General features: G+C 40.3%; 1 protein-coding gene across 1 annotated transcript; it reads right to left on the bottom strand.

The window, feature by feature from the left end:
* Positions 1 to 556: 556 nt before the first annotated feature.
* MX1 (MX dynamin like GTPase 1) lies at positions 557 to 27,058 on the bottom strand. The gene is made up of 14 exons (XM_087721684.1): positions 27,014 to 27,058; positions 25,448 to 25,536; positions 24,069 to 24,261; positions 22,549 to 22,686; positions 20,991 to 21,145; positions 19,481 to 19,619; positions 15,983 to 16,181; positions 15,546 to 15,624; positions 14,976 to 15,098; positions 11,313 to 11,451; positions 9,270 to 9,419; positions 7,284 to 7,360; positions 6,768 to 6,989; positions 557 to 1,831 (listed from the first exon to the last, which is right to left on the bottom strand). The coding sequence occupies exons 2-14, from the start codon at positions 25,496 to 25,498 to the stop codon at positions 1,601 to 1,603; spliced, it is 1,896 nt and encodes a 631-aa protein (XP_087577810.1). The 5' UTR covers positions 25,499 to 25,536; positions 27,014 to 27,058; the 3' UTR covers positions 557 to 1,600.

Raw genomic sequence — 27,058 nt, 5'->3', positions numbered from 1 at the left:
GACAGCAGAAGCGGGCACAGACGGGATGTCCCCGCTTGCTGAGTAGAACAAGGCGGCGGGGCTGCGTTGTTTCAGGGCGCCCCAAGTGCCAGCTCCTCTGAATGCAGCCCATTCCCCCTCCCAAGACCGTTTTCTTTTTTAAAACGCCTCTGCAGACTATCTTGAAAACCTGCGAGGTTGCTTTGGGAGGAGGAAGACAGGCAGCATTCCCCCCACCCCATCCCTGGTTGCCTGCAGCCTCGGAAGCTTCCACAACTTCACAGTAAAAGCAATTAAGAACTTCTCTCGCTCGTGAGATTTTCTTTACTGTGCAAACGCTTGCTTTAAGGCTGCAGGCACCCAGGGAGGGGGGCAGGGGGAAATGCTGCCCATCTGTCCCCTTCCAAAGCAACCTTGCAGGTTTTCAAGATCATCCGGAGAGGCGTTTTTTAAAAAGAAAAACCCTGCAGGCACCCAGCGACAGGGGCCAGGAGTGGTACCAGCGTTCCGGAAGTTAATTACTTCCGGGTTCACCGATGAACTGGTTCACACGAACCGGTGCGAACTGGGAGGAACCCACCCCTGGGTGGGGCCCTTTGAATTTGAAGTGGGAGGCTGCTCCAAAGTTGGATGATGGAACCCAGTGGTGGGATTCAAAAAATTTTACTACTGGTTTTGTGGGCATGGTGTGGTGGGCATGGCAGCAAAAGGATACTGCAAAATCCCCATTCCCTCCCCACTTCTGGGGGGAAGGATACTATAAAATCTTCATTTCCACCTCACTCCAGGGGAAGGATACTGTACAATCTCACATTCTATCCCACTTTTGGGGGAAGGATACTGTAAAATTCATTTCCTCCCCACCCCATTAACCTTCTTTCCAGCTCCGTTCTCCTGTGCAGAGCAACAGAAGAAGACCCAGCCAATCAGCTGGGACTCCGATCAGCTGGGTCTTGGGAGGCAGTGAATAGATTGGGGGCAGGGCCAGTCAGAGGTGGCATTTACCAGTTCTCCGAACTACTCAAAATTTCTGCTACCAGTTCACCAGAACCGGTCACAACTGGCTGAATACCACCTCTGATGGAACCAATATTTTTCCACATCCCATCTCTGTTTCACCTCCCATTTACATGAAGGAGCTTATCAATATTTGTTGCCTATATAAAGGAAAAGGATGAAAAACCCTAAATAGTTTATGAATTAATTCTCTCTCTCACCTTTTCTTTAGCTTAGGTTACAATACAGTATATAGACTACACCTAAGGAGGAGTGTAAAAATGATGGGAATGTGCTGAAGACAGTGTTATTAGGCATTGCCATTGGGGACAATGGACATTATGCTAGTATAGCTGTAGCACATGGACAGATAGCATTTTGACTCAATAGCAGGGAAAGGTCCACAGTATCTAACAGTGATTTATAATTTGCATGTAAAGTGGCAAATACAATTCTCTTCCGTTTTCTTTGCCAATTGTGGTTCTAAATGCACTACTGAAGTTGAGCAGCATCACTGAATAATTTTACAAACATTAAACATAAGTTACAAATGCCCTTAATACACTTATCTAACAGAAGCAGAGCTGCTATCAGAAGTTTTATACATAAATATTAGCCATCCCATTTAAATAAAGAACTTTTTCAAAAGTAGTCGAGCTTTATGAAGTCGTCGGATTCTTTCTTTTAAAGAATTTCTTATGTTGACAACATCCTTTCCCTCATGAAAGAGAACTTCCAGCTGATCTCCGTTTTGCAAAAGCTGCATCATTGCATTCTGTAACTTCTCAGCAAAATCCCTGAACATGTATAACTGTATGATCATAGGAATCTGAGTACCAAGCCGGACTTTTACACTCTGAAAACAAAGTTAAGGGGGGAAAATTATACCAGGGTAATATAAATGGCTGGAGACATATCAATATCCCATAATATCTCCCCACAAGTATGTTAAGGTTTATACTAAACTAAAGCCTTGTCCCCTATGAATTTGTACCATATCGCAAAATGAAAATCAAGCTGTTTCTGTTGGGAGATGCCTATTACCACCACCGCACAGGCCTACCAGAAGATACAACTTTTGCTTAGTGTACAATTGACAACCGTTTGTTTAGTGACCATTCAAAGTTTCAATGGCACTGATGAAATCCTCACAGAACCAACCCAGGATCCCCACAGTCATGTGATCAAAATTTGGCAATCGGCTTGTACTTACAACAATTGTAATGCCCTGGGGTCATATAAGGTGATGTTCCATTTGTGATGTTCCTGGCTAGCTTTTGGCAAGCAAAGTCAATAGGGGAAGCCGGATTCACTTAATGACTGTGTGATTCACTTAACAACTGCAGTGATTTGCTTAACAACCATGGCAAAAGTGATAAAATTGGGTGTGAGTCACTTGATAACTGCCTCACTTAACAACAGAAATTATGATCATAAATCATTTAACAACTGCCTCACTTAACAAAACAGTTGTGGTCATAAGTCAAGGACTACCTATACTCTCCCATATTCAACTCTTTAATAGAGAACAGGAAGTTATACTCAAGTTTCTGCAATGCTCTTGCAGATACTCATTAAAATGCCCTGCAATCTTGCAGCTTCAAAATTGCAAATATGGAATGTATTTAACAATATTTCTATACTGAGGGGTAGAGAAAGGCCCCCCCCCCCAATGTTTTAAAATCCTATTTATAAATGAGAGCCACGGTGGTGCAGTGGTTAGAATGCAGTACTGCAAGGTAGCTTTGCTGATCACCGGCTGCCAGCAGTTTGGCAGTTCAGGTCTCATCGGCTGAAGGTTGACTCAGCCTTCCGCCCTTCCAAGGTCGGTAAAATGAGGACCCAGATTGTTGGGGGCAATAGGCTGACTCTGTAAACCACTTAGAGAGGAAGCCTTTATAGCTTTGGTATATAAGTCTATGTGCTATTGCTATAAGTACCACTTTTACAGAAGCTGCAATTTTGTTTACATGGACTTTCCTGAAGTGGATGGATCACAGCAAGTTTTTGTCAGCAGATATAAAGATTGTAGAGCTCCTTTTGTCTTTAAATGTTCTCTACAGACAGTTAAAGATTATTACATTTTTCTTCAATTGTTTTTTGTTGTTTAGGGGTAAACATAGGTAAAGGTTCCCCTCACACATATGTGCTAGTTGTTCCTGACTCTAGGGGGCAGTGCTCATCTCTGTTTCAAAGCTGAAGAGGCAGCACTGTCCAAAGACATCTCCGTGGTCATGTGGCCAGCATGACTAAATGCCGAAGGAGCATGGAATGCTGTTACCTTCCCACCAAAGATGGTTCCTATTTTTCTACTTGCATTTTTACATGCTTTCAAACTGCTAGGTTGGCAGAAGCTGGGACAAGTAACAGGAGCTCACTCCATTACGCGGTGCTAGGGATTTGAACCGCCGAATTGTTGACCTTTCTGATTGACAAGCTCAGCATCTTAGACACTGAGCCAGCATGTCCCTCTGGGTAAACATATTTTGTTGTTGTTGGGTAAACATGCCCAAGAGGCTTGTCGATCAGAAAGGTTGGCAGTTCGGTGGTTCGAATCCCTAGCACTGCATAACGGAATGAGCTCCCATTACTTGTCCCAGCTTCTGCAAACCTACCAGTTTGAAAGCTTGTAAAAATACAGAGAAATAGAGACCATCTTTGGTGGGAAGGTAACAGCATTTCATGTGCCTTTGGTGTTTAGTCATGCTGGCCACATGACCATGGAGACGTCTTTGGACAACACTGGCTCTGCAGCTTTGAAACAAAGATGAGCACTAGAGTCAGGAACAACTAGCACATATGTGTGAGGGAACCTTTACCTTTTTACCTTAAACAGTGGCATTATCTGCAATTAGTGATTGGATTCATCTAACTAATGACAGAATTTTGAATATCGAGGGATATGATTTGTTATATGGTTGGCATGCTTACCTGTTATTTAACAAAAAAACGGATAAGAAATTTAAAAATCACATCTTAAGAAATGCTTTATTGCGGGTTTGGAAAAAATATCAACATAAACTAAATGATAAAGTGCCCATGTGGGCAATTCCTAGACATGCAATTGAAAATATGAATGTAGAACAAAAACACGATAGAACCACCTATAGACAACTTCTTATCTCAGAAAGAGGGGTGATGGAACTAAAATCTTTAGAGGTACTTAAAGAAGAGAAGGTAGTTCAAACGTGGTTTCAGTATGGTCAACTACAAGCTAGGTGGAAAACAGATCAAAAAACTGGCTTTGTAAAAGTTGAGGATAATTTGTTTAAACAAATAAAAGATCAAAGCTCAATGCATATAAAGAGGATATATAATGTATTAGTACAGATGGATTCTGAAACGGAACTGATTAAGGATTGTATGATAAAATGGGCTCAGAATGTCGAGGAACCAATAATGCTTGAAACATGGGAAAGAATCTGGGTAAGGAATGTGAAATTTACACAAGCACAAAACTTGAGAGAAAATTTTTATAAGATGTTTTATAGATGGCACCTAGATCCTAAAAAGCTTGCCTCTATGTATCCAAATGTTCAACCTAAATGTTGGAGATGTGGTTCTTGTGATGCTACATATTTTCATATATGGTGGACATGTCGTAATGTTAAGGCATTTTGGATAAAAATATGGTGGATCCTGCAAAACATCTTTAAAAGAAGGATAAAATTTACCCCCCAGCTGTTTTTACTGGGTATATGCATTGATTTTACAGTAGCAGAGACTAATTTGATCCTGTATTTAATAACGGCAGCAAGACTCTTGGTGGCGCAGTATTGGAAGAAGAAAGATTTACCCACAATTCAAGAATGGACTTTGAAAGTTATGAACTTAGCCGAAATGGCCAAAATCTCAGCATATCTCAAAGAACATTCAAACGAGAGATACAAAAGAGACTGGAAAAAGTGGATTGATTACATAAAAAGTAAATATGGGACTAAAAAACTCCAGATAGCTTATGCTTAGTATCGGTAATAACTTAAATTGTTTAAAATTTGGGTAACAGTAAGAAGCTGAGTTCAATGTAGAGATATTTTAGACTGTGATTGTTCAAAAATTATACCACGTATGGTCTTTGGGAAGTCGGGGGGAGGGAAGGGAGGTGGGGATTTAGGGGGAGGGGGGAGGGGGGAAATACAATATGTGTTAAATTCCATGATTGTATTTGTATACTGTGGCTTTTCAATGTTAGTGCGAAAATAGTACAAACCGAATATACTGGAAGGTAATAGATACCGAAGGAAAGAGTCGAGTGAAAGAAGAAGGAGGGTGGAGAGGGTGAGAGAGAGGAGGAGGAGAAGGGAGGGAGGGAATGGAGAGGGAGTGATAGGGTTAGAAAGAAGGGGAGGGGAAGTAGGCGTAGAGGGGTGTGTGAGAAGGAAGAATGAAAGTTGGAGGGGGTTGAAAGAGGGTGTATGGCAGGTCAAGGTGGTATACTGGGTTTGTATTGTAGAGGGCATTTTCTATATAAATGAGGGCCGTGTTTATTATTCAATGTTATATGCCCTGATCAAGCACAGTGAATATGTGATTGTATAGAATGAAAACATAATAAAATATACATTTAAAAAAAAAAAAATACAGAGAAATAGAGACCATCTTTGGTGGGAAGGTAACAGCATTTCATGTCCCTTTGGTGTTTAGTCATGCCGGCCACATGACCATGGAGACGTCTTTGGACAACACTGGCTCTGCAGCTTTGAAACAAAGATGAGCACTAGAGTCAGGAACAACTAGCACATATGTGTGAGGGAACCTTTACCTTTTTACCTTAAACATACCCAAATATCATTTGATGTTCCTCGTAGAGCTCTAGTTTCAGACACACTCCTGTATTGGTAGCCCCCTCTGACCTTGCTCTAATTCACCATGGTTTGTTTTGAACTCTGGTACCCAGCTCCAACAGCATTCCAAATAGAGTCTCAACAGAGGGGAAGAATTATTTCCCATAGCTCAAATACTTCTCCTCATCACACTCTGTATTTTAGTGTCTGGAAAAATTGTGGTATAAAAATGTAATTTAACCTGAAGAGAACCTCAAAAGCTGAAATCCTGTGTCTTTGCAGCATTCCACCCATATCAGGAGCTCCAAGTAAAGCAGTTCTTGGTTATTGCTACACTATATTAGTATGTATGTGTGCATGTGGTACAGTAGTGGGATTGACAAAAAATGGGCCCTTTTTGCAAAAAACGACCCATTTTTTTGCTCAATTTTGGGGGGGGGTGCAGCCGCCAGGAGTACTCTACAAGGCTCCTAAAGGTTATGCATGCCCCTTTTTGACACAAATGGGCCCATTTTCATGAAAAACAGGCCATTTTGAGGAGTTTTGCAGAGTGTAAAAATTGTAACTTGCCACTTCAAAATCTTGGTGCGTCTTATACTCTGAAAAATATGGTATATGTTTCTGTGCATAAATCAACATATTTCTATGTCCACAGGTTGTCATATGATACATATGGACGTGTTAGACTGACATTTACTAGCCCTGCTTAGACCTGTGCTAATGATTTGATCGTGCAAATACTGCACCCTAACTACTTTTATGAAACCTTTGTATTTTTGCTCACTTAAACCTGTAAAGGAAGGATATCTTAATAAAAGTAAAAATATAGATTTTATTTCAGTGAAATATTTAATAATAAGTATTGAATTTTGAGACCCATAGATATATCCTCAGGGAAGGTGATACATTTTAAAAATTACTAAATTATACTATTAATGGCTAAGTAAATGAAACACACAAAGGGGATTTAAAAATAGAGAGAAATCACTCACAAAATATTGAACTTACTTTATAGTAGGCAGTCATGTGGTAAAGCATTTCCTCTATTGAGCACTTTTCTGTAAAATCAGCTAAATAAGGAACTGGTGTGATTTTTGTCTCTCTTACTGTTCTCAAATCTTCACTATAAACAGAGTCCTGGCAGTATACCACATTTTCAAGTTTAAACTGAGTGTATATCGTATTTTTTGCTTTCTCTTCTTGTGTGAGCTTTAAATCTTCAATATTGTTCTGCATAACAAAAAAAAGCACAGTTTGACACATTTGTGGGATTACAACAATTATATGGTTCCTTAGGTATTCTATTATGGTTTTTCTTCTTTTTTTTTGCTAGATCTACAGAGAATTTATTATAGGGTTTATGTTAGGACATAAATAGAGAATTATTCTCATTATACACAACTATATCTGAAGTGGACAGTGATCCAAAATAATGAATTTGTTTATTATAGTGCTTTATTATTTTCACTTTAAACTATATGGCTATAATTTGTGAAATTCATTGCAACTATGGCTAATAATTACCTGAGTAACTTTGCAGAGAGCACAGAAACTACTGAAGTGTTGGATAGCAAGTCCAATAAATGCCTTCCGCACAAGTTCTGGAAAAAAAAGAGGGAACAATTTAATGACAGGGTCAACTAAAAATATAGGCAGATCCCAATCATACACCATATAATAACTGGATATTCAACACTTGGATATTGGGATTAAAGTCTTTACACCACCTTTAATCATAATAAATAAATATTAAAATCAGGAGAAGTATGTGATATTAGGCATGAAACAAAGTTTTTTTTCCTGCAGATTTCTATTTAAATCCACTATATTATATAAAACATGTTTCAGAGAGGGACCATGGAAAAATCTGAACAATTTTGTACAATATAGTTTTAATGTAAAAGTGATTTACTAACTATACATCTTACATTTTAAGTTAAAGACACGCCAGTGTTCCTATGTCAAAACCAAGAACTGTCCATATTAAGCTATTGAGAGACCTGTGTCTTCTCAATCCTAGGTCCAATCATAACTAAAAGCAGCCTTATAATGCCCTGTCAAGCCTGTCTCAATCTTCCTGACTGGTTACCTGACATTGGCTTAATCTTAAACCAACCCAATTTCAAGGCATGCAAAATCAATAATAATTTGCTATTAGCTATTTTGGAGCAGAAGTCATATGGCTTGTTATATTATCAGAGATGCATTTTGGACATGCTAGCAGGTACAGGAACAACAGCCTTGCCTCTGGTCACTTGCCACCTTTCATCATAGCTTTTTCTGTTTCAACATTTGCCCTCTCCATTAAGTGCTTTGTTTCTCTATTTCTTCCCTTTTCCATATTGTTGATTTCAAAATCAACTGCTCTTCAGGCTTCCCAAAATAAAGAAAGATGGGATGGCTTGTTCTTCTTTCTTTATTTCGGGAAGCCTGAAGAGCAAGCCATCCCAATTTCACTTAGAAAGAAGAAACATATACATATAAGGAAGTCAATGCAGTCTCTTGTTTTATATAGAGCAATCCTGTTTTCTCCTTACAGTGTGTAAGAAATAATAACAACAATAACAACAGTAACAACAACCTCAACAAGAACAATAATAAACTAGGCTATATTGATTATTTTCATTTTCCCGTGAGTTGACAGTTTTAATTATTGTCCATCCCATCTCAACCCCAGTGCTGAATAAGTGACTGCCCAGGATTTAAGTCTGTCTGTCTGTCTGTCTGTCTGTCTGTCTGTCTGTCTGTCTACCTACCTACCTATCTATCACAGGACAGTATTCAACATAGTTATAGGATAGGTATAGTTATAAACTATGCTGAATAAAGAGTTATGCTTCTGTACAAAATCATAAAATACAATATTCAAAAATGTTCTAACACATTCAATTTAACACCGACTCTAAATCGTAGAGACTTGATAGCCCCTAAATCTTTAGGGAATTTTCATGTTTTTCCTTTCCTTTTCAGGTGCAATTATTATATAGGTTACTGGCTTTCCGCCTGACTGAGACGGTTGTTAGAAAGGGAGTATTTTTGTGGAACCACCTGTTCACTTCAGATGACTGTTCTTAACTATAGGTAATTCTTCAGTTACGACCTTAATGGAGCCTTCCCATTACAGTAGGAATTCAAGATGGAGACACTTAACGAGTCCCCATCCCTGCTCCCCCGCCCAATGTGTTTGTTAAATGAATGTACAGGTTCTTAACTGGAATATGGGGCATCTGAGGGATGGGGAAGACCATAGTACATGCACAAGCACACCTGCTTCTGGCCTCCCAAGACCTCTCACCATTCACTGAGATACCCCAGGTTCTGCCTCACAGTCCTAATCCCCCCCGCCCAAAGCCACTAGATTTTGCATCACCATATTCAGTAGGGCTTATTTAAACTATTTTGTGTATTAAACAGTGCACACCAAAAACTGCAACTACTGGACAAAATATTCTTAAAGAGTCATTCACAAAAGTACTTCATGCAAATGAGAATATGAGAGTTAGAACTTACCTGCAACTTCTTTCAACACTACAATTGCTGGATCTTCTAGTTGTTTGATTTGCCATCTTATAGAGTTCTCAAAAGTTTTGAAATTGACAAACCCTGGAAGTTCTCTGCCACGGGATATATACTCAAAATTCCCAATTCCTGTATGATTTACTGCAAAATAGTTTTTTACTTTATTTTACAAACATCTGTATCACTCACATGAAAATTCTAAAATCTAAAATGTTAGTGTAAAACATCATATTGAAATACTGTATATACTCGAGTATAAGCCTAGTTTTTCAGCCCACTTTTTGGGCTGAAAAAAGCCGCCTCGGCTTATACTCGAGTCAGTGAAAAATTTGCCTGAAATGGAGGAGAAAAAGGGGCGGGGCCATGCCGCTGGGTGACACTTGTGAATGGCCCAGTGCCCCTGTGAGTTTCCCCTCCCTCTGTGTCAGTTTGCCGCGCAGCGCACCATCCCCCCTCCTCACGTTCTAATGTAATGCAGGGCTGTCTTACGATTCCCCTTCCTGCCGCTCTGCAACGATGTCCCACCTCCTCCTTGTTATGGCAAGCAGCCACATAGCGATGTCCCACCTCCTCTGGTACAGTGATCCAATGATAGGAATCACTGTGCCGTGTGTCATAGGAGGCGGGACATCGCTCCCGCGGCTGCACGGGACATCATCATCACAGCGGGACATCAGCATCATGAGGTGAGTGAAGTATTTCATTGAATACACCGCTAGTTTACTGTTTTTCTTTGAAATAAATATTCAAAAACATTATTGGTATCTATTTTTATTTTTGAAATTTACCGGTAGCTGCTGCATTTCCCACCCTAGGCTTATACTCGAGTCAATAACTTTTCCAGTTTTTTGTGGTAAAATTAGGTGCCTCGGCTTATATTCGGGTCGGCCTATACTCGAGTATATACGGTAATACTCAACATCCCACAAATTCAACCCGAACAATTCAATGTATAAAAATCAACGTATGTCCCACAGCAACTTCCCCATCTCCGATTATCAAATACCAATGAAAAAGAAGTATTTCTATTGCTTTATGGAACTTCAGCAGCGAAGGAATTAGGTAAGTCTGTGGACCAAAACCTTCCACAGACTTCAGATAGCCCCAAGAAAAGACTGTATCCTAATGTTCCTTCTCATAGTTTATCTCACAAAACAAGCAAAGTAATTCTAAACTCTCTAATTTTACACAGTTGCATCATATAGGCTCCATAAGTGACTTGTACTTTCAATTGGGGTCAGGGGCGGGTTGCTGCCTTTTTCACTACCGGTTCGCAATCCACGCACGTCATACCTATGTCCCAAGGTATGTAATCACCTTTTGCAACCTTTTGACAAACAAAGTTAATAGGGAATCCAGATTCAGTTAACAATCATGTTACGAATTTAACAACTGCAGTGATTCACTTAACAAATGTAAAGGTCGTAAAATGGGGCAAAACTCAGTTAACAAATATCTCACTTAACAACAGAAGGTTTGGGCTCAATTGTGGTTGTAAATTGAGGATTACCCATATACAGATTGAACAATAGGAAAATATATGCCTTGCTGAGATGGCTAAATTGACTGATCAGAGAAAAAATATCTATGTTTATTGCTGACTGGAAATCCCTTATGGCTTTTTTGCATAAAACAGAAAAAAATCAAGTTATGATTTATAATTTTAATGATTAAAGGATATATTTCAAAAAGAAGAAAGTTAGATTGTAATTACATAGTAAATTTATTATTGTACTTAGCAACTGTTGTAAAGAAGATTGACAGCTACTTCTTTGTACCTTTTTTTCCTACCCCTCTTTCTAGCACTTTTAGCTCTTAGATTTTTTTCCTACTTTATATTACTTTGTATTAGTTTTTAATCTTCTTTCTTACAGATGTTCAATAAAACTTACACAAAAAATATATATAGAACCTCTCATACTAACAAGCCTACCTGAATGTGTAGCAATAAAAGCATATCCAAAATTCAAGCTTCTACTCACGTTAAAACTAAGGATCCACTAAGAGAAAAGCACATAACAAAATTGAGTTTACCTTTAGTGTGATCATTAATTGTAACCTGCCATTCATTAAATGCCTTTCGAATATGTGTAATTGTTCTTTTTTTTGAATAGTTTCCATCCTCTTCTCCATGTAAAATTTTAACAAGATCTTCATTAAAAGCCTTGATTTTCTGGAAAAAATGCAAAAAACATAATTGTAAAAATAAAATTACCAGCTAAAATGGTAATACAAACTAAGTGCTCCAGAAGGATAGTTACTCTCCATGCAATTTCCTTAAATATAAAAAACTGGGTATAAAGTTCTGAAAGATCAGGCCTGAAGGAATTAGAATAGGTCGGGACGTCGTAGAGGTCGGGAAGTCTCCGGGCAATTAGGACGACTAAAAAAAGACACATTGCCCCTCTGATTGCTTCCGCTGAGTCACGCCCAGCCGCCCTGTTTAGGATAACCCGTTCCCTCCTAAATAGGAGGGATACGGGCGATCCTTTGCAGGGCAGAGCTGAGGATTACGTCCAATTTCTCGCGGATAAAGTAGCTCAGCTTCAGATGGACCTGGACTCCAATTGCGCAGAACCAGCCGAGGCACCAGGGGAGAATCTGGAAGGACATCACTGGATTGATTTTCAAGCTGTTACCCCTGAGGACGTGGACAAGGCCATGGGAGCTGTAAGTGCCTCCACATGTGTACTGGACCCGTGCCCCTCCTGGCTGGTTGAGAACAGCAGGGAGGTGACACGGGGCTGGATCCAGGCGGTTGTTACCGCCTCCCTTCGGGAGGGGTTCTTCCCCCCCGCTTTAAAGGCGGCGGTGGTGAGACCCCTTCTGAAGAAGCCATCTTTGGATCCAGCCGTCCTAAACAACTATCGTCCAGTCTCCAACCTCCCCTTTGTGGGGAAGGTTGTTGAGAAAGTGGTAGCCTTTCAACTCCGGCGGTCCTTGGAGGAAACCGATTATCTAGATCCCTTCCAGTCGGGATTTAGGCCTGGCTACAGCACGGAAACCGCTTTGGTCGCATTAATCGATGATCTCTGGAGAGCCAGGGATGGAGGTCATGCCTCCGTCCTAGTGCTCCTTGACCTCTCAGCGGCCTTCGATACCATCGACCATGGTATCGTTCTGCGACGACTGCGGGAGGTGGGAGTGGGAGGCACTGTCTTACGGTGGTTCTCCTCTTACCTCTCGGACAGGTCGCAGTCGGTGTTAGTCGGAGGGCAGAGATCGACCCCTAGGCCCCTGAATTATGGGGTGCCACAGGGTTCGGTCCTGTCACCCCTCCTGTTTAATATCTACATGAAGCCGCTGGGTGAGATCATTCGACGGCACGGGATAAAATATCATCAGTATGCGGACGATACGCAGCTGTATCTGTCCGCCCTGTGCCAACTCAATGAAGCGGTTGACGTGATGTGCCAGTGCCTCGAGGCTGTTAGGGACTGGATGGGGCTTAACAAGCTTGTACTCAATCCAGATAAGACCGAGTGGCTGGTGCGTTTCCCTCCTACTAATTGGCCAAGTGTTCGATCTCTCAGGCTGGGGGGTCAAACAGTATGCCCCTCAGACAGGGTTCGCAACTTGGGAGTCCTCCTGGACCCACAGCTGACTCTTGAACACCACTTGTCGGCTGTGACCAGGGGGGCATTTGCCCAGGTTCGCCTGGTGCACCAGTTGCATCCCTACCTGAACCAGGAGGCCCTCACTAGTCACTCATGCCCTTGTGACCTCTAGACTGGACTACTGCAACGTGCTCTACATGGGGCAGCCCTTGAAGAGTATTTGGAGACTTCAGCTTGTCCAGAATGCAGCCGCGCGAGCGATCGTGAGTGTACCTCGGTTTACCCACGTAACACCTATCCTCCGCGAGCTGCACTGGCTGCCTATTGGTCTCCAGATACGCTTCAAGGCGCTAGTCGTTACTTATAAAGCCCTTCATGGTATTGGACCTGGGTACTTGAGAGACCGCCTGCTGCCAATTACCTCCACTAGACCGATCAGATCCCACAGATTATGCCTCCTCCGAATCCCATCTGCCGGCCAGTGTCAACTGGCGACTACCCGGAGGAGAGCCTTTTCTGTGGCTGCTCCGACCCTCTGGAACGAACTCCCCGTGGAGATTCGAACCCTCACCACCCTCCAGGCCTTCCGCAAAGCCCTTAAAACCTGGTTGTTCCGACAGGCCTGGGGCTAAAGAGCCGTTGCCCCCATCTCGAATGGTATGACTGTTGTGAGTTTTAAATTATATATTGTTATGTTGTTGTTTTTTAAATCTTTTGTCTGTATCCCCCTCCCCGGTTTGGGATGTGAGCCACCCTGAGTCCCCTTCCGGGGAAAAGTGCGGCATAGAAATTTAATAAACTGAAACTGAACTGAACAGATGCTTTGCTATAAGGCTGGCAAGCAGGTAAGTGCAGCAGTTAAATCCTCTGAAGTCTGCTACTGGTTCAGTGAGGACACGTGCATCAGTGGTGGGTTCCAGATCCTGTTGCAACCGTCCACCGCATGAACGTGCGGAACATGTGCACACACATGCACAGCATGCAACTGCGTACTTACTGCCCACGATGCCTCTGCGATGCTCCAGCTGTTTGGTGGAGCATTGCACAGGCGCTGTATGCACCATGCGTGGAAGCCCTGATCAGCTCAAATACCGGTAAGGAGAGCGGGCGGGCGGGTGTGCCCTCTGGGGCACCGTACCGGAATGGTACGTGGTGCTCCCAGCAGGCACTAGTACGCCCGTACCAGGGCATGCTGCATGCAACCCACCACTGGCATTCATGCATGTTTTGTGCTCATGTGTGCCTGAGGTGCACCCGTGCAGCGCTAAAAGAGGAACATTTTGAAAACCTTCTGAGTCTGCAAAGGTAAGTAGAAAAGGAGGCAGGGGAATCTGCTGTGCTCTATGATTTAGACTAGCTAGAAAGCAGGAAATCTAATGATTCTAGCTAATATAAATTGTGCATCACAGCTGATCGTGGAAATACCGGTTTGTCCGAATGGTAGCATTTTTTAAATACCAGTTCGGGTGAACCAGAGTCTGAACTAGTAGCATTTCACCCCTGGGTAAGTGGCTGGTTAGCATTTCTAACACTATATTTTGTATTTATAATTTTATTAAGTTTCAAAAACATGAATAAAAGGAAACAAGCAGATAAAAGTAGAAAAAAGAATCAGGTAGCAAGCAAAAACAAACTGAAAAAAGAAAAAAATGATAAAATAGCTTCTAACTTTTTTCGTATAGATATACAGTAGATAAAAAACATACTCAACTCATATACCCAAACTAACAATATCTACATTATGTATATTACTCATATAATTCTAATCATTAAATCCCAAAATCAAAATTACATTTTTCTCGCAAAAAAGTCCAAAAGTGGCTTCATTAATAACTCATCAATGCTTCTTCATTTCACTATGCCACAATTTCTATCAAGTCATCTCTAAATCTTCAGCTCTCTTTATTAATTAGCAAAGATAAATAATAAACCATTTCCCTGTCACAAAACTCATCAGCTGATTGAAAAACCTCAGTGACAAGCTCCTGATGATAGTTGTGTAATTTGGCCATTTTATACATCTAACACAACAGAAGATGCCTAGCAACAATACTGACTAATTAACAAGGACACAATTTGCTTTATGATCAGATAGAAACTCAAATCTGCCTTTATTTTTTAAATCTATAATTAACCTTACTTCCACAAAAAAATATTTCTTGTCCTCCAAGGATTCAGGAACACCGTCACCATACTTCTGAAGTTTTTGATGCATTTTCTGGAGGCTGGTTTCTATTTGACCTTCTAAAGTTGGCAGTGATCTCTGCAATAACAACAAAATTAACTAAAGGAAAGGTGTAAAATTGTAATCCTATGCAAGTTTAGAAACTTTAAATGTACTGTGGATTGACAGAACCATCCCACTTTTTGCAGTAGAAAGCTACCAATTTTAGCAGCTGCCAAGTGATATAACAATATTTACACATACACAGACACACACGGTCCTAGGAATCCCTCTTACAGTATGAATCAGATGCCTAGGGACAGAAATATGCATGCATATATAGCCATTATGTATTGACTTAAGAATGCAGCTTGAGTAGGATGCAAATTTGCCCACCAAAACCTTCATCCTTTCTACAGAGAGAGCTAATTGGGATTCTGATGCATGCATCTCTATGCAGCACAATCATAGTCATGGTATGAAATTGCACATGTAACACAGGGATATCTTTCTTATTCAACCTGAAATGAATTGAGAGTTCCTTACCTGAATGTGCTCAGTGAGCTCATGTGTAAGTTTTTCTGCCAGAAATGGGATTGTAGCTTTGCCTTCTTCCAAAAGAAGACTGAGGGAGATCAGAGTGAATAAAATTCAAGAGTTACTCAATAATATTGAAGTTATCATTTGTATCATCTCAGTGTTCCTCAAAGTCTTTCAGATGGACTTGGATTATATGCTCTATAAGTAAGTTATGAGGTCAAATAATTTGATGGTAATTTGAAGCAAAGTGGGGAGTAAGCATCCGTCACTAATTAAAAATGCTAAAGCTCATGAGAGAAAAATATCTCTGCCCAGTTCACGCATAAAATTTCACCAGACTTTAGGTTGCATACAGGCATATTCATAGAGACACACACAAACTATGGTGTATAAAGGAGCACATTTTGCTAAACCATGTTCAGGAATTATTTTCTAAATCCTACCTGAAAAACTTGTGCTCTTCAAAAAATTCTCTCTCTTTCTTGATTGCATCCTCCAAGCTCAGTTTATTAGTGAGGTCGCTCTGCCCACGACATTTAACAATCATGTATCCCTTTTTCAGAGGCACTCTTTGATTCCGGACAACATCAACGGTCTCATTCTCAGTTCCTTCGTCAATCAAATCAGGCTTGGTTAGAATACCTATGAAATAATTGATGGAAAGGTGAGACATGCCCGATTACTTGAGAAAGGCAGGGGCTTAATCTAATGAAGGCTGCTTCATTCCTGAACTACATTCAGTCTGAAAAAATGAGTGTCCCAAAACACTCCAAGAGCCAAGGTGGCGCAGTGGTTAAATGCAGCACTGCAGGCTACTGCTAGATCAGCAGTTCAGCAGTTCAAATCTCACCCGCTCAGGGTTGACTCAGCCTTCCATCCTTCCGAGGTGGGTAAAATGAGGACCCAGATTGTTGGGGGCAATGTGCTGACTCTCTGTAAACCGCTTAGAGAGGGCTGAAAGCCCTATGAAGCAGTATATAAGTCTAACTGCTATTGCTTTAACACGCACACCACCAAGTAGCTATTAATCCTTTCCTCACTGCTGGCATTGAAGAAGTCGGCTTTCAAGTAGCTTTACCAGCTGTAAAGCACCGTTTCCAAGGCCACTGTTACTCTGAATGGTCATTAAATGACCATAAGTCAAAGACTACCTGTATGCAGAAATATTGAAAATTAAAAAGGGTTCACAAACTTTTAAGCACTACAGTAGTTTTTTCCCTCTAGTAATATTTGCTGTTTTCCTTTTCCAACTCAAAAAGTAAATTTTGAATAATTCATTATTTTTTTAAAAAAATAAATTCCCAAATATTTGATACTTTTTAATAATGTTAAGCACTTTTTTTTACAATGTTTATTAAGTGAATCTGGTTTTCCCCCTTGACTTTGCATGTTGGAAGCTGGCTGGGATGGTTGCAAATACTGATCATATGACCCCAAGACACTGCAACTGTGGTAAATAGATGCCAATTGACAAGGGTTTGAATTTTGAGCACATGACTACGTGGACCCTGAAATGGTTGTAAATATGAGAACTGGTCATAAGTCATTCTTTTCAATGATGTCATAGCTTCTTGTACTACTCAGAAAATAGATACCCTTGTAGCAACAGACAGTAATTGGGGGGGGAGGGAGAGGCTAGGTTTGCTCACATAACACCTTTGTTCTGTGGGCTACTTTGATTTCCATTTTCTTTCTAAATGCAATTCAAAGCGCTGGTCATTACCTTTAGCACCCTGTATGGCACAGGGCCAGGTTATCTGCAGGGCCAGCTTTCCCTAATGATACCTACCTGTTCTACCTGAACAAATAGGGTAGGCACGCTCCTAGTCCCTTCCCATAAATATTGCCATCTTGTGGGACCTCAGAAGGGTGCCTAAGCCCCAGCCCTGTGGAACATTCTGCCTCCTGTAAGTTCGGCAGACCTCTATCTTCCTAGCTTTTGGTAAACCTCTGAAGCCCTAGCTTTTCCCCTAGGTCAGGGTGTCAAACTCAAGGCCCGGGAGCTGGATCCAGCCCCTGGGGTGCTTAGATCTGACCCACAGGGCCACCCTGGAAACAGCCCATTTTCGCTGGCAGAGCTCTCAATGAAATATGAGTTTGACACCCCTGCCCTAAGTGCTGGGATAAGATGAGGTGACTGCACATCAGGTTTGACCTAGCCCCATGTTTTTGTTATTTGTTGTTGTTGGTTTTTATCATTTTAATATGCTTTTATGCTCTTTTAACCTTTTGCTGGGAGGTTTGCTGGTTATAAGGAGGCAGCTATGTAAATGTTTTAAATAGATAAAGAAAAATGAACTTCAAGCATTCACTAAACAAATGGGTGTAATTTCAGGATAATCTATATGAGCATATATGAAATATATAGCTGTCAACATGCAGCTTGAGTATCCCCAACAAAAGTCTGGGATTATGTCATTTCTGAAAAGCTTATTGTTTATTGAATACATTGCATGATAATGGCAAAGTAAAACTAACTCTGAAATTCTCAGGCACCAGTTCACAGTATTAAACAATGAATTCCCATCCCAATCCCCATGCTTCCACATAGACCATGTAAACAAGTTCTCGTTATAATGGGAACCATTTGCCTTCTTCTGTTAAGACATCCTTGAAAAGTTTCCAGACTCTCACAAACTTCAGTGGAATTGTAGAAGTTCCTTTCTCCGACTAACCCATGTAATCAACATGTCACCCCTTTACTCTAATGACAAGTTGAAATGAAGAGACATGTAGCTACCAATATTTCATTCTTAACAACTGCATCGTTAACCAGAAAGTTAGTAAAACCAGACTTTCAATAAATAGATAGATTAGATAGATTGTTTATTTATATGCCGCCCTTTTCCCTGGGGGGACTCAGGGCGGCTCACAATCAAAAGGGAAGGAGGGACAGACTTTTACATATAAGACAGTACATGATTAAAAACGCAACATTCATACCATTCGGGCGGGTAACAATCTTTAGCCCCAGGCCTGACGGGATAGCCAGATTCTAAGGGCTGTGCGGAAGGACTGGAGGGTGGTGAGGGTACGAAGCTCCACGGGGAGATCATTCCATTGGGTCGGGGCTACCACTGAGAAGGCTCTCCTCCGCGTGGTGGCCAGTCGGCATTGGCCAGCAGATGGAAATCGGAGGAGGCCTAAACAATGAGATCTAATGGGTCGTATGGAGGTGATCGGCAGTAGGCAGTCTCTCAAGTACCCAGATCCACTACCATGAAGGGCTTTATAGGTGGCAAGTAGCACCTTGAAGCGTATCCGGAGATCGACAGGTAGCCAGCGCAGCTCACGGAGGATAGGTGTTACGTGGGTGAAACGCGGTGCACCCACGATTGCTCACGCGGCTGCATTCTGAACTAGCTGAAGTCACCGAATACTCCTCAAGGGTAGCCCCATGTAGAGCACATTGCAGTACTCCAGCCTAGAGGTCACAAGGGCCCGAGTGACTGTTGTGAGAGCCTCCCGGTTCAGGTAGGGGCGCAACTGGTGCACCAGGCGAACCTGGGCAAATGCCCCCCTGGTCACAGCTGACAAATGGTTTTCGAAAGTCAGCTGTGGGTCCAGGAGGACTCCCAAGTTGCGAACCCTGTCTGAGGGGTATAATGTTTGACCCCCCCAGCCTGAGAGATGGAATATTTGCCAAATTGGCGGGAGGGAAACACAACAGCCACTCGGTGTTATCCGGGTTGAGTACAAGTTTGTTAGCCCTCATCCAGTCCCTAACAGCTTCAAGTCCCTGGTTCATCACATCCACCGCTTCATTGAGTTGGCATGGGGTGGACAGATACAGCTGGGTATCATCCGCATATTGATGGTATTTACTTTTAAGAAAGTAAAAACGAAACAACTTACATTTCCAATTTAAAAAAATCTTTTACAATAGCATCCTACTGTATTTCATGAGTAGAAAAAATATTTTTTTAATCTCATTAACTTACCAAGTGTTCTCTGTCCTTCGGGATCTACTGTTTGAGCCATTTTCAATGCCTCTGTAGTAGCGATATCAACATTACTTGGAACCACAACCAAATTTATGGTTTCTTGTTTGGTAATATAACTTTGAATTAATTTCAGGATCTGTAATTAAATTGCATTTTATGTCAGGCAAAGGTAGAGGATTTTCAATGAAGCTGGAAAGAAGAAATAATTTATTCTATTAAGGCTTCCATAACTTGTGGGAATGACAGAAAAATGCTCCCACAGGATGTGCCATAGTGTACACGAAACAATGAAAGTGCATGGGAATGTGGAAAACAGGATGAATGAATCCTAAAAATAACTGGCCATAGGCAACTCTGGCCGCCTAAGTGATAACATTGTATGCTAATGAATGTGCTAATAAAAGAGAGTCACAGAATCAGTTCTGAGCTCTCATCCCGAGACATCTTGCCTGAGTGTCTTATTCCTCATGAGAGACCACCACAATAACTATACATAAAATTATTGTGTATTATGAAAGTATTATGTAATGTATAGCACATAATCTGCAACTTATTTTAACCCCCTCCCACCAAATTATATTTCACAGATGCTGCTTCTATGTGGAGCATTCAATATCTGTGAAGGAGCAACAATGTGCCTGTCCACTTTATCCAGATATTGAGAATCCTCTGTCCAGAGGCTTATATATTAAGAGCAGTAAGCTTAAGCAGGGGAACACTAGGGTTCCATATGTGTATAAGAGCCGAGGTGGTGCAGTGGTTAGAGTGCAGCACTGCAGGCTACTTCAGTCGACTGCTAGCTGCAGTTCAGCAGTTCTAATCTCACTGGCTCAAGGTTGACTCAGCCTTCCAAGGTAGGTAAAATGAGGACCCAGATTGTTGGAGGCAATATGTTGATTCTGTAAACCACTTAGAGAGAGCTGTAAAAGTACTATGAAGTGGTATATAAGTCTTATTACTATTGCTATCTGGATATCATGATTACTAGGTTGGAGATATTATTCAGTTCCACTGGCATTTCAAGATGCATTAAATAGACAGCATGAATTTAACATAATTTCTGGAATCCATTTATTGAATAAAGATCAACCAAAGGAAAGATAAATTCTATAGATAGTCCTCACTTAGAGACCACAACTGGGACAGGTAACTCAGTCATTAAGCACCACCATCATTAAACAGAAATTCATGTGATCACAAACACTTAAAAACCTTGATTCTGATTTGGTCTGTCTGAACAATCACTAAGTGAAACATCACATGAACACAACTTAATTGTTTTACTTCTGCATCTCTATTAATTATGCTTGTCATAAGCCAGTTGCAAAACACACAAATGGTGATCACGTAACTGCAAATGGTAACTAAATGAGGCAATCAGTAATGCAGAATTACATGTACATCTCACTAACAGAAATTAGTAGTAAACAATGCTGTCATATCTTCATGTCCCTAATTCAGTTTATAATCAGATACCTATCACTCTATAAAATCTTTTTTATTTTACCTGATTGCCAATGTCTTGTGGTTGATTACCTACTGCCACTCTTGTAATTCCTGGAAGATCAATTAAGGTGAGATCTGGAACATTTGGAGAACTAATTTCCAGGGAAATTAATTTATCGCTAATACTCAGTCCTTCGCCAGCTATTGCATTCTGGGCTATGTTGTATGAGGCAAAACAAAGCAACAGACTCAGTTATGGGAAACTCCTTATATAGAGCAGTTTTACCAAACCACCATTTGTTCTAAAAGACCTATGAAGAAAACAGACTTGCATATATTTTTAACAGGCTTGTTTCCTATAATAGTTTTAAGTTTGTAGGTACTTCTGTGTATTCAATGTAACGATGCTAAAATCATTTCCTAACACAAACCTTTTAAATTTTATAATGTGATACATAGATAATGCAATACTATATTTTTAAAAAGCCAAGCTGGAATGTTGTGCAAGTATTTATAAATATTAGTAGAGGGGCCTCCTTACTGTGCTAGCTTTATCTGCAGTATTACTTCTGTTTTCATAGCTATAATGAGATTATCTACACAGAACAATTTGGGAAAGCAATACTAGCTAGCATTTATTTTATCATGATTCATAGCAAGACTGAAACATACTCTAGCTTAATTTATTGTTGAAAACCAGGATATTAGTACCTGGCCAATGAAAAAGCAGAATCAAAAACAAAGGATAATTGTACTACAATTAAAAGGAATGACACAAAGAAAGTAACATATCTTCTAAAATGGATAGAACATCAAAATATTCTATCTAAACTATTTATTAATCAAATGTATATTCTCTCACAACTCTCTCACAATCTAAGCATGCTTTTGGCAGCTTGATTAAACTTGACTCTAATCCTCTCAATTTCAATCTTGGTAATCTCTCATTTTACATTTTAAAAATTTCATTGACTAGAATCTGTTACTTCCTAAGGCCACCCAACCCCATTCTCAAAGCAAATGTTTTCAAGGGAAAAATGATTGCAGCACAGGCAACCTGATTGATTTAGTAGGAACTTCTGAAAATCTAAAAATGTACATGGGTATTGGTGCAAAAGAGATGCCACTGTGGGGACTACTAGTTAGAAAATAGTGCCAAAAATATATTTTTTAAAAACAACAGAATTCAAGGGCAGACTGAAAAATTTTCCTGACACTCCCGTGAGCTTTCCAGATTACTTTATAATCCAGAGTGGTCTTTGCACTTTTTTTTAAACAACCCATTTTCAAACCAAAGCTGAATGGCACCTATCTTTAATTTTGAAAAGAAAAGAAAATGCTTATGTGGACCCACAGATGTTTCTGGACATAAAAAACAAACAAAACAAAACTGAAATTTCTAACAGCAGTAAACATGATTAAATATTTAGATTAAAAGTCAAGGGAATTAAAATCAAATATCAAATGCAAGCACAAATACATTTAGAAGTGAAACCACTGTATTTCTATCCTTCAATTACAATTACAACTACAATTACAGAGCTATTGCAAGCTAAAATTCTATATATACTGATCGTTTAAAGGAAAATAAAACCCTTTCTATTGTTACTGAATGTTACCTCTCCTAACTGCGTCTTCCACCTCTGATGGATCTTTCAGTTCCACCTCTGTTTCTAGATACACCATTTTCCCCTTCCATTCTTCATTTTTATTATTTTTTTTCATCTTGAGCTCCAAGGGGCATCTGGTAACAATCCCTGCAATGTTAAAATATTTTTCTTAATTTTATAGATATCATCTATTTTATCAGATATTTAACAACATAAGAACAGAAGCAGAAAGAAAAATCACAGCTAATTATTGTGCTGTCCATTTCTTGGTTTCTGGTGTTTTTTGTTTTTGTTTTTGCATAGTTTTAACATGTTTAATTTGCATAGTTTTTATTTTAAAATTTAAAATTTCAATCTATTTTGAATTACATTCGGCTTTGTGCTAGGTAACTATCTTGGGATATGATTACAGTTCTTTTTAATACACACAGAAGCCATGAGATTTGGAAAATTAGCACAAACTGATTTGGATTCAGTTGAAGCTAATATGAAAATAAGAAGGAAAATAAGTAGAGAATGGCCTGATTTACTGTATTTTTTGGAGTATAAGACATACCTAGCTTTTGGGCAGGAAAACAAGAAAAAAAATCTGCTTCTGCCTCCCAGCAATTTGCGTCCTTGCAACAAACAGCAAACAGCCTGGTCAGCTTCAGCACAGTTGCTTTAGCACGAACAGCTGATTGCCAGTTGGATCTGCCTCCCAGAATACCACCGATCACCTGTTCCAGGCTGCGGGGATTGCCACTGCCTATTGCCATTGTTGCCGCTGCATGCCTCATTTTCAGCATCCACACGTCCTGTTTTCCCTCCACATGTCCCATTTTTGGCCTCTGTGCATCACGTTTTCGGCCCATTACAGACAAGGGGTGCTGCCACTGCCACCTATCCCCACCACCTGAAGTTGGCCAAAAATGGGATGCACAGAGGCCGAAAATAGGGTATACTAAGGCCAAAAATGGGATGCACGGAGGCTGAAAATGGTGTGTGTGGAGGTGGCGATAGGTGGTGGTGATAGGCGGCAGCAGTGTATGGTGGTGATCCCTGCCTGGAACAACTGATTGGCAGTATTTGGGGAGGCAGATCCAACCATTAATCAGCTGTTCATGCTAAATCAGGCTGTGCTGAAGCTGACCAGGCTGTTTGCTGCAAGGAGCCAAATTGCTGGGGGTGGGGGGATGGTGGGCGGGCAGAGTTTTGGCAACTTTTGCTCTATAAGATGCACAGACATTTCCACCAACATTTGAGGGAGGGGGGAAGTGTGTCTTATACACCAAAAAATAGGGTACATGTTTTGATTAGAAAAATATGGAAGTTCACATTTGTTCTAGGCTCCTGAAGTTCACAAAGCTAACTGAGCATCTCTCAAAAGCTTCATTCCAATTGTAAACCTGTCTACAGCAGGTGGTTCCCAAGATGAACTATAAACCCTATTCTCCCAGGTACAGCAATAAGACATGTAGGCCAACACATCAGAATAGTACTGGGAAAATCTGTTTGCATTCAAAGAAAAGCTTTGGGAAAATTCTCACCACTGCCTCTAGGAAGGGCAACTCCAGACAAGGCCTCTAGCACGGAACTTTTTCCAGAGCTCTGATCTCCAATCACAGCAATTGCCGGCAGCGCCAAGTCCTTTTCCACTCCAAGGGCTCTCAGTGAATCAATGAGGTCAATGCAGGGACGGACCTTCTCTTCATAGTGGCTACACAAATTATTTTCTGCCTCCTAAGGAAACAAAACAAAATACAAAGTTGCCTCCTCTATTGATCTTGGAATTTACCTTTCCTTAATTTGGAAATCTCATCCCAAATGAGCTGGAACTGAATTTCCCGTGAAAAGAATTACTAATATAGAAGAGGTAATGAACTTTAAAAAAACCTTCAAGATTGCACCTTAGTTTTCTTTTCCTTCATAAAAATAACTCTTGTCAATTCAGTTGATGTACAGATTCCTGTTTAGGAAGTTAAGTTGATGACTGAGAAGAAAGGTACAGATAGTCCTTGGATTCTGACTGCCTTGGGTACAACTGTTCAAAGTTACGGCAATGCAAAAAAAGAACACTTGGCATTTACAACCACTACAGCACCCCATGGTCATGTGATTGCCATCTGTATGCTTTGCAACTGGCTTGTGACAAGCAGAGTTAATAGTGAACATATAAATAAAATCATGTCATGGTCATGTGATTTTTTGCTTAGCAACCACAGCCCTTCACTTAATCACCCAAGGGAAATAAATCTATCATTTTCCATTTAGTGCCAAGTTTCCAGTCCCAGTTGATAAACATTGACATACAGGTATAGCTTTGCTGTCTTTAGTGTTTTAGGGTTGTTTATTTTTTCCAAATATGATTTTATACATATATACATGTCTATGTATGTCTAGTTTAATGAAAAGAAGGACTAGGGGAGCCATGATAGCAGTGTTCCAATATCTCAGTGGCTGCCACAAAGAAGAGGGAGTCAAACTATTCTCCAAGGCACCTGAGGGTAGAACAAGAAGCAATGGGTGGAAACTAATCAAGGAGAGAAGCAACTTAGAACTGAGGAGAAATTTCCTGACAGTTAGAACAATTAATCGTGGAACAGCTTGCCTCCAGAAGTTGTGAATGCCCCAACACTGGAAGATGTTGGATAGCCATTTGTCTGAAAGGATATAGGGTTTCCTGCCTAGTCAGGGGGTTGGACTAGAAGACCTCCAAGGTCCCTTCTAATTCTGCTATTGTATTGTATTGTATATATATTAAAGTATTATGTAGACCTACTGCTGTCATATCCAATTTCCCCCATGACAAGAACCTTGGAAGTGTAATTTGGGCTGAATGAGAGCAACTGCCCCAAAAATCACCCAACCAACTTTCATGCCTAATTGACAACATAAAATATAATCTGGACATATGACATAGCAGTACCTTTTTGAAACTTTTATTCGGAGAATATTCAGTATTTCTGGATTTCTTCATGGCAGACTTTGCAGTGTCTCTGCAGCAAAAAAAATGTCCTGGAATAAAAGTATTGTTAGTTCATAAAAGATGCTGCCATGCTTGGCAATGATATCAGTGACATCCTCACTTGATCCTTAACAATTCTGTGGTTTTGATGTCCACTTTTAACTGCTTTTATCAGCAGCTGATTATAAATTAGAAAGTATGCTAGCAGAGTAAATTGCATTATCAAAACATTAAATAAACATCTGTCAATAATTGTGGCATAAATAGTACATTGCCTCAAACTAAAAAACAGGTGTGGTGCTAACCTGTTAAAAACTTCTCTTCAGTAAAAGCATCTTTGTTGAACTAAGCAGCTACAAGCCACAACACAAGGACTCTGAAGAATGTCTTTAGAAGTGCTAAAAAGCACCTCCAAACCATTGGTCCTACTGACAGCTTCCCCTTCTTACATTCAATTAAATGGCAGGCAATAATTTAATGGCAGGCAAGCATCCTCAGACATGCAATTTATATGAGATTATAATTTATTTTCAAACGGCTTGAATCCCTGCCTTCCTGCTAATTTATTTACATCATCTCTCTCTCTCTCTCTCTCTCTCATCTATCTATCTATCTATCTATCTATCTATCTATCTATCTATCTATCTATCTATCTATCTATCTATCTATATTATATCTATATCTATATCTATATATCTATATCTATTGAAACAGCTTGAATCCCTGCCTACTTGCTAATTTATTTACATCATCATTCATCCATCGCTAATATCTATCTCTCTCTCTCTCTCTCTCTCTCTCTCTCTCTCTCTCTCTCTCTCTCTCTCTCTCTCTCTCTCTCTCTCTCTCTATATATATATATATATATATATATATATATATATATATATATATATATATATATATAACTAATTTATCTAATTCTATCTATCATCTATCTATCTATCTATCCATCTATTTATCTATCTCTATTTTATTTACTTCTTGCTATTTTTTCCCTCCAACTCCACTCCAAAAGTCCATTTGCTGCTTTCAAGATCAAGCAGAAACTCTTATACACTACCAAAAAGTTCGCACATTTATTTCTAAGTAAGCTCCATCGCTGTGACTTTTGATCTACGGTTCTACCTTAGCTTGTTCTGTGAAATGAAATATTGTGATTTATTGAGCAAACCATGGTTTTACAAGACACGTAGCTTGCACAGCAGTCCTTTCTACAATCTGCAAAGTCAGTGATTAGTTGGGAATTCAGTCTTGTTCCTGATGCTCCAAGGATCTCTGCGCTCATCAGTGGGGAAAACCCAGCAACTTCGGGACTCTCTTTCTTTTCTCCTCATTCAAACACTTCGGAGCATATTATGCCCGACCCCCTTCCCTGGCTCCCAAAGTACCTAGTTAATTAGGACTCCTCCGACAGTCTTATTTAATTCCCTCCACTGAAACGAACTACATTCCGCCAGGAACGAGACTATCAACGCTAGGAAAAATCGTGCCATTTGAAAACTCTTTCATACTGTACGCTCTTACCTTTCAGGCTCGGGGCTGGGAGCGTCGGAGAAAGACAATGCTTTC

This window comes from Thamnophis sirtalis, unplaced genomic scaffold, assembly GCF_051295495.1.
Source record: "Thamnophis sirtalis isolate CommonGarterSnake01/CBP01778 unplaced genomic scaffold, rThaSir2_p1.2 scaffold_8, whole genome shotgun sequence".
NCBI lineage: Eukaryota > Metazoa > Chordata > Lepidosauria > Squamata > Natricidae > Thamnophis > Thamnophis sirtalis.
This window is presented reverse-complemented; position numbering and strand designations above follow the sequence as displayed.